Below are 7,997 nucleotides of genomic sequence, written 5' to 3' on the forward strand. Positions count from 1 at the left end.
CATCTTTAGCTTATTTTGGGCATTGGTACTTCTGACAATACTCTAATTCAGATGTGCTATTCTTATATTCATTCCAGTTCTCATATTTGCAAATATTATGTTTCTTTCCTCTGTCATATCACAGATACTTCTCAGATCCTCATGTCCTGGTCACTCACATTACCGACATTAACTTCAATGGACATTCACAGATATATAGTAAAATATTCCAATTCACTGTCATTTCGGATGGGTTTTTTTGGTGTTTTTTTTTTAAATTGTAATAAATTGGAAGTCAGTGTTTTAGGACCTGATGTGTTTTACTCACAAGATTAATAGTTAATAGATCACTACGTGATTCTGATTATTAGGTCATTTACACTCTTACAGAAGACATGGTTACCATAAACCAAAGATAAAATCTGATCATTTCCCTGTCCACCCACCCTTTCAATCAAAAAAAAATTTTTCTTGTATTTTTGTCAATGTATAAAACTGCCTGAGAATCCTTTACCTGAAGTAGAGGGAACAGTGCCCCCTTATGGTCATTTAGGGGATAGTTCAAGTTTTCCACCCCATTGGCATTTTAAGACCAGTTTTCTGACCAGTGATCAAGATATATCAACCTACTAATAGGAAGATGGTTTTGGATGTGTCATAGTAACCAATGCTTTCTTAATTTCTATGTTTCTGCAACAAAAATCAAGACTCTTCTGTCCCTTATTCTTCCTATTTCATGTTTTTGTCCTTTTCTTTATGAAATACTTTCTTTATCAAAGTCAAGCATAACTTACAAAACTCTAGTCCTTCTATCATCTCTTAGCACAGGCAATAATGGATAGGACAATAGACTTGGAATTTTAAAAAAAAACTCAATTTCAAATACTACCTTAGGAGATTACTATCTGTCAATGTGATTTGCAAATCTTTTTAGCCTCTTAGTCTGTTTCTGTATCTCTAAAATGATAATAATAGCAGTTGTCTAACTAGGTTGTTGTGAGTATCAAACGATATAACATGTAAAGGCACTATATAAATGTTATTAGCTATTATTATTATTACATTCCCAAGCTCATCTTCAACAATGTGAAAATGAATCCTACCAACCCTCTTTAGAAGTCTACGAGTCAAGTCAGGAAGTACTTATTAAGTGCCTACTATGTGCTTTGGAAATGAACACTCCTGGAATTATGAATGAGCCTGTAATTTCACTGGTATAGGGAACTCCCCTACCAATGCAGCACTAAAATATTAAGCAACTTTCCCAGAGTCCCATAGGCAGGATGTCTAGAGGCCAGGTTTTCCTGACTGCAAAGTTGGCTCTCTCAATTATATTATGCTGCCTCTTATAGAGAATAAAGATTCAAAAGAAAATTTTATTTCCCCTACAAGCATCAAAGTTCTCTATCTCCTTTCTCTCTCTTCACAAGGATGAAAAAAATCTTGAGAAATAATGAAATCTAATTTGATTTTTGTTTTACATGTAGGGATGAACTTAAAAATTATTCTGCAGCATGACTAAGGTCACTGTTCTGTCTGATGGGGAAACTGTGGTCTTAAGCTTATGCCCCACTTACACACACACACACACACACATATATATAAAGTACTATATAGAAATCAACTAGGATGACTTCATTTGTATCCTAAAAACAACAATTTTGGTCATAACAAAATAAGGATAGAAATATGGAGTCAGAAGAATGGATTAGAATGCTAGCTCTGCTAATCATCTGTGTGACCTTAGACCTATCACCCAATCTCAAGGTTCCTCAACTATAAAATTAGGGAGATGGATTAAATAATCTCTAGAGTTCCTACCAGATCTAAATCTATGAACCTATGGTATCACTAAAATAATAAACATGAGTGCAATATGAAAGTGCAGAACAAAATGTAATACCACCTTTTATATAATGTCAAAGATACTCAATACAGTCACCCACCCTCAAATTATATGAGCACAACATTAAGATAAAAATTTGGGCAAATGATGGAAAACAAGAGATATTGGTGTTTTAGGAAATAGATAAATAACCATACAAACCTTACTGCCAGCCACTGCTGATCTACAAGAAGGTGAACTTTGTCAATTCTAACATTTTTAGCATAATGAAGTCGTTTGGGCAAGTCAGGAGTCAGGTAGGGCTTAAAATGCTGAACTGCTTTTCGACACTGAAAAACAGATAAAGATTTCCTCATGAAAACAATTTATATAATGAAAACTATTTAAAAAGGTCTAAGAACTATGATCAATGCATTGAACAATTAGGACTCCAGAGCACTTTTGATGAACCATATATCTCATCACTTAACAGAGAAATGATGGATTAGAGGTGCAGAAAGAGACAGCTATTCTGAACATGACTGACATGTGAATTTATTTTGCTTGTCCATATGTGTTTTGTGACATGGGAGCAGAGGGAAACTTTCATTATCTTTTTGTTTAGGACAGAGGACAGTGTTAGAGAAAGTGAAGGGAAATGTCTATGAAAGAAAAAGAGCACCAATGAAATGTCCATATTTGTTGATGTTTGTTTAGTGTGTGGCAAATGCTTGTAAAAACACATTTCCTCCTGAAACTCATAGCACACAGACATTTCTTGTTCCCTGAAAATATGTTCCTGTACTTCTTGGAATGAAGATAATGTAGTCTCATGTAACAAAATATAAGAGATAAGCCATTCTCAGGTTGCTATAGGGCTACTGTGAAGACCAAACAAGATAATATGGATCATTTTGCAATTCTACATGTACTTACTAAGATCCTATTATGGGATGGACACTTTGAGAGACTCTTGTAATCCAAAGACAAAAGAAGTCCCTGCCCTCAAGGAGCTTATCTATCTATTGATAGATAGATATAAAAATATGTGTGTATACAATCTCTTAGTAAATAAATATTTATTGTCTAGTAAAATGTAATTTCCTTTTCATTTAATGTTTGAAAAAATAGGTTTCTATATATAAGATATAGAGATAGATAGGTGACTCACTATTTTTAAATGTTATTAACATTTTGACTGATTATTTTTGTTTTTTCTAAGCTGTCAGGAAAGTTTTTACACCTGGCGACCTATTAAGTACAAGTCCTTTACAAGTAGTAGTATATGGACAAAAAGAATAGACAAAAATATGGACAAAATATAGACAAGAATAGACAAAAAGAATGTTTTTCTTAAATGATAGTTTATATTTTATTTCCTTTTTAATTGAATTTCTCATTCATTCTTTAACTCAACCCTATCTTTTTATTAAGAAAAGTTGATAGGTACCAAAATTGTGTTTGTGTATAAATGTATGTGAAAACACACTCATATATTCATTTATAGACAAAAACAGTCTCCCATTCATTACAAAGGTCTAAAAAGAAAAAGAGATGGAGGGAAGTGTGCTTCTGCTTTAGAGTGGTCTCTTTTACCCCTTTAAGCCCACAGAGATGGTCTAGGGCCAGAGCAAAAGTCTCAGAACTAGGAAACTTAAATTCCTGTGGCATGGGTCACAGCTGTTCCAAGAAGCCATGTGGTTAAAGACAGAGTTGTATTTAATTAGTGTTGATAAAGAAAACCCAGACCCACTAGTCTTTCAGTTAGACTCTACTAGATTCATCATAGAGCTGAATTCTCTAGTCTATTCTAGCAACGAATATCTATTTTAATGATAATAATTAACATTCATATAGCACCTTAAGGTTTGCAAAGTATTTTACAAGTACAATCTCATTTTATTCACACAACAGGCTTGGAAGTTTATTACTGTTATTAGTCCCATTTTACAAAAGAAGAAACTGAGGCAAATAGTAGTTAAATAATTTGTCCAGGGTCACAGAAACTCAGCAAGTATCCGAGGCCAGATTTGAACTCAGATCTTCCTGAGTCCAGAACCAGAGAACTCACTGTACCATCTATCTATAGCTACTACCATCACCACCACCACTACCACTATCAGTACCCCAATCACAACCACTACCACTACCTGTCATTGTTGTTGTCATTTCAATTATGTCAAACTTGTCATGATCCCATTTGTTTTTGTTTTTTGGCAAAAATACTGGAGTGGTTTGCCATTTTCTTCTTAAGCTCATTTTATAGATGAAGAAACTAAGGTAAACCAGTTTAAGTCAATTGCCCAAGGTCACATAGTTAGTTGTGTCTAAGGCCAGATGTGAGCTCAGGTCTATCCAACTCCAGACTTGGCACTCTATTCACTGTGCCACCTAACTGCCAAAACTAAATAATAACAATAACTGAAATTTATATAGTGTTTACTACGTGCCAGAGACTGTACTGAGCAGTTTACAGTTATTATCTCATTTAATCCTCAGAACAACCCCGGAAGGTAGGTGCTACTATTAGCCCCATTTTACAGTTAAGGAAACTGAGGCAAACAGGTTAAGTGACATGCCCCATATCAGACATCTCGGGAATATGTGAGACTGAATTTAAACTCAGGTCTTCCTAACTCTAGGCACTCTATTCAATATACAGCCTAACTGCCCTCATTTGAAGTTCTGCATTCCAGAAACCTGCATATCTATGTTAGAATACTGTGTGTGTGTGTGTGTGTGTGTGTGTGTGTGTGTGTGTGAGGTTGGGGTGGAGGGGAGGACCACATCCTCTCGAATTTCTGAAACCAGCCCTAGACCTTGACTGTCACATCTAGATAGGGTTAGGCCATACCAACTATCCTACCACGTCAACATCTACTAAGAATTTTAGATGGTTTGTATGGAAAGTGAATGATTTCCAGCCCTCAACAAATTCTTCCATAAAGGCTAATGCTTTATCAAATTGGCAATAAAATTTTTTAAATTATTTTAAAAATACTATCCCTACAATGCTTTTTCATTCTACTTTTAAATAGAGGTATGTTAATCAAGTACAGTCAACAACTGGTATGAAGTGATTTTTCTGAACTGTACCGGGATCTACAAAGATCTCTGATGTCCTGTTTCCATTGAGCTAAGGGAGCCTGAAATAAGTGGCCATTTTTTTTAACTCTGAAGAAGGTGAGAAGTAAAGATAATTGAGGATTAATATACTAGAAGATTCTTTCTTAAAGGGCACAAATTGGAGACCTTAATAGCTAAATAGAAGTCACCAATGGTGGCAAAGTCCACCTTTGCCTAAAACATTTTCTTCCTATTTTCTTATTACCAAAGTGAAATACTCTCTGGGATGAAAGCTACCAGGTTATAAAGTCTCAAATGTGTGCAGAAGAGTATTGGTAGGAAAAATGAAGGAAATGGTGAGAGATTCGGACTTAGGAACATGTAGAGAGTAAGTTGCTAGCAATTCAGGATCTAAGCACCAACTAAAAACAAAACAAAATGAAACCAAAAAAAAGAATAAACCCAAGAAAATAATTAGTACTTACACTGAGGTTTCCAACAATTCCTTCAGAATCAACTGTTTCAAGAGGAAAAAAAATATTGTTTTTAATTTCTAATTATTAAAAATAAGAAATATTTACATAGGGGCCTCAGTCATATATTCATTGATGAGATATCATTTATTACCATCTATATTTCACTTAATACTAGAAATTCTAGATATAGCAATACGACTAAAAAAAGAAACTAAGGAAATATATATAGGTAAAAGAGAAACAAAATTATCATATTTTGCAGATGATTCATTAACTCATTGACAAAAATTAACTCAAAAGTTAGGGTTAATGTTTTAGTTGATTTTTAATTCAAAAACTCTTTAGGGCCTTGGCATGGAGTAGGGTAAATTTTAATTTAACAGCAGGGTCTATCATGTGAGATTATGAAATGTCTTTCTTTCAAAATGTCTTTCAAAGTTCATAAAAATAGGAGATTCTGATCTGACGTTGTGTGATCCTCCTTCAAAGTTCCATTCCTTTCAATTTAACAAGCACATACTATAGTTTCACTTCTAGCAGACTTAAGAGACAGCACTGGGAACTGTGTTAAATACAGAGCAGACCAAGTGAAAAACAAAATAGCTACTGCCTTCAAGAAACCGTTATTTCCTGACATGTGTAGGAGATGAGACAGATAATCTCTCAGTTACCCTCCAAGTATTTGATTCTGACTGTCTATGCCTCCTGGCTCCCATGGTCATTTATAGAAACTGGTCAACACTTACAAGTAAAATAGTCTGTTGGGATATTTTGAGACCGGATGCGAGGGGCAGGCCCTTCATACATGTAAAAGGTTATTTCTGGAAAGTAATCAGTCATATATTCCAATTTATCACAGTATGTCTGTTCCATTCCTGAAAAAAAATACATACAATTTAACCAAGTTCTTATTAAATTAAACAATATTAATCACATCTGTAATTATCTTGCATGTATGTTACACTTACTTATCCATGTATATATAATTTTCCCCTGGGGAAATATAAACTCCTTCATGAGCTAGTTCACCCACTCTGTAAAGTATTTTAGAATAATATCCCTGAAAGTTAATGAAGTGTATGTACCTTTTGACACAGGCCTGTACTCCAGAGAAATCAAAGGAAAAGAAAAAGGATTCATATGTACAAAAATATCTATCACAACTCTTTTTGTAGTAGCAAAGAACTAGAAAGTAAAGGGATGTCCATCACCTGAGAATCAGCTAAATGAATTATGGTATGTAAATTAATAGCATGCTAGTGCATTATAAGGAATGATGAAAGGTATGGTTTCAAAGAACTAGTGCTAAATGAAGTGAGCAAAACCAGAACAATTTATATAATAGCAACATTATAAAAACAAACAACTTTGAAAGGCTTCTTTTTTTTTCCCAATGGGAAAAAGGAAGAGAGAGAGAGAGAGAGAAAGTTCCTTGAGGGCAGGAACTATTTTGTTTTGTTCTTTTATCCCAAGAATCTAGGACAGTACCAGGCAAATACTAAGTGCTCAATTTTGAGAAGTTGTCTATTTATTTTAAAAGTGTACCTGCCTTTAACATGACAACTGGTTTATATCTAAAACTAAGAGCTTATGTTTTATGTAATGAGGATAACTGGAATCCTTTCCAATGAAATCAGGGGTGAGATCAGGATGTCATTTATTACCACCTATATTTCAGCTTATACTAGAAATTCTGGATATAGCAATAAGACTAAAAAAAAAAGAAACTAAGGATATATATATATGTAAAAAAGAAACAAAATCATCACATTTTGCAGATATGATGGTGTATTTAAAGAAACCTAGAAAAACTAAAACTAAAAAATGAATTGAAATAATTAACCAGCAAGTACCAATAAAAACTAGCAGGAAGAGATAGAAAGAGAAATTCCATTTAAAGTAACTTTGGAGTCTACTAACCAAGATATACACAAGAGCTATATAAATACAACTACAAAACATGTTATAGAAATAAAGACAAATCTAAATAATTAGAGAAATAGCAAAGGCTCATGGGTAGGATTAGTCACCATAGCAAAAATGACAATACTACTTAATTTACTTATTCAATACCATAGTAATTGATTATTTTATAGAGGTATAACAAATAATAACAAAATTCACATGGAGAAAAAAAAAGTTAAGAATCTCAGAGGAAATCATGAAACAAGTGGAAATGAAGGGGACCTAGCAGTTACAGAAAATAGCAATTCTCAAAAAAAAAATCTTGTACAGATGTAAAAATAGAGAAGTTGATCAATGGAATAAATTAAGCAAATGAACCTAATAGCCAAGTGTTTGATAAAAATAAAGATCCTTGCTATTGGGATAAGGCCTCACTGTTTTATAAAAACTTGCAGGAAAACTGTACATTAGCACAGAAGAAATTAAATTTAGACCAGTACCTCACATCCTATGCCAAGATAGGCTCTGAATAGATGCATGACCTAGATCTATCCAGAGAAACATGGAAGAAATTACCTGTCTGATCTCTGGATAGATCTGCAAAACAAATATCAGTTGGGCCCACTCTCCAACAAAAGGTGTCACCATATGAATCCAAACTATTTAATTCCCAATCAAACATTGGAAAAAGGACTATCAGTGTGTGTGTGTGTGTGTGTGTGTGTGTGTGTGTGTGTGTGTGTGTG

The 7,997-nt window shown here is 33.8% G+C and overlaps 1 protein-coding gene across 1 annotated transcript in view; it reads right to left on the bottom strand.

Moving 5' to 3' along the window:
- Window positions 1–7,997, bottom strand: part of ENPP3 (ectonucleotide pyrophosphatase/phosphodiesterase 3) — a 144,114-nt gene that overhangs the window by 47,736 nt on the left and 88,381 nt on the right. The window contains exons 14-16 of the mRNA XM_069077389.1: window positions 6,093–6,221; window positions 5,356–5,387; window positions 2,027–2,154 (exon numbers count right to left, since the gene is read on the bottom strand). Of these exons, the coding sequence (XP_068933490.1) occupies window positions 2,027–2,154; window positions 5,356–5,387; window positions 6,093–6,221 (289 nt within the window). The remainder of the gene's footprint in view (window positions 1–2,026; window positions 2,155–5,355; window positions 5,388–6,092; window positions 6,222–7,997) is intronic.

Source organism: Petaurus breviceps, unplaced genomic scaffold, assembly GCF_028583685.1.
Source record: "Petaurus breviceps papuanus isolate PSGF00001 unplaced genomic scaffold, PetGlider_PUasm1.0 90977, whole genome shotgun sequence".
Lineage (NCBI taxonomy): Eukaryota > Metazoa > Chordata > Mammalia > Diprotodontia > Petauridae > Petaurus > Petaurus breviceps.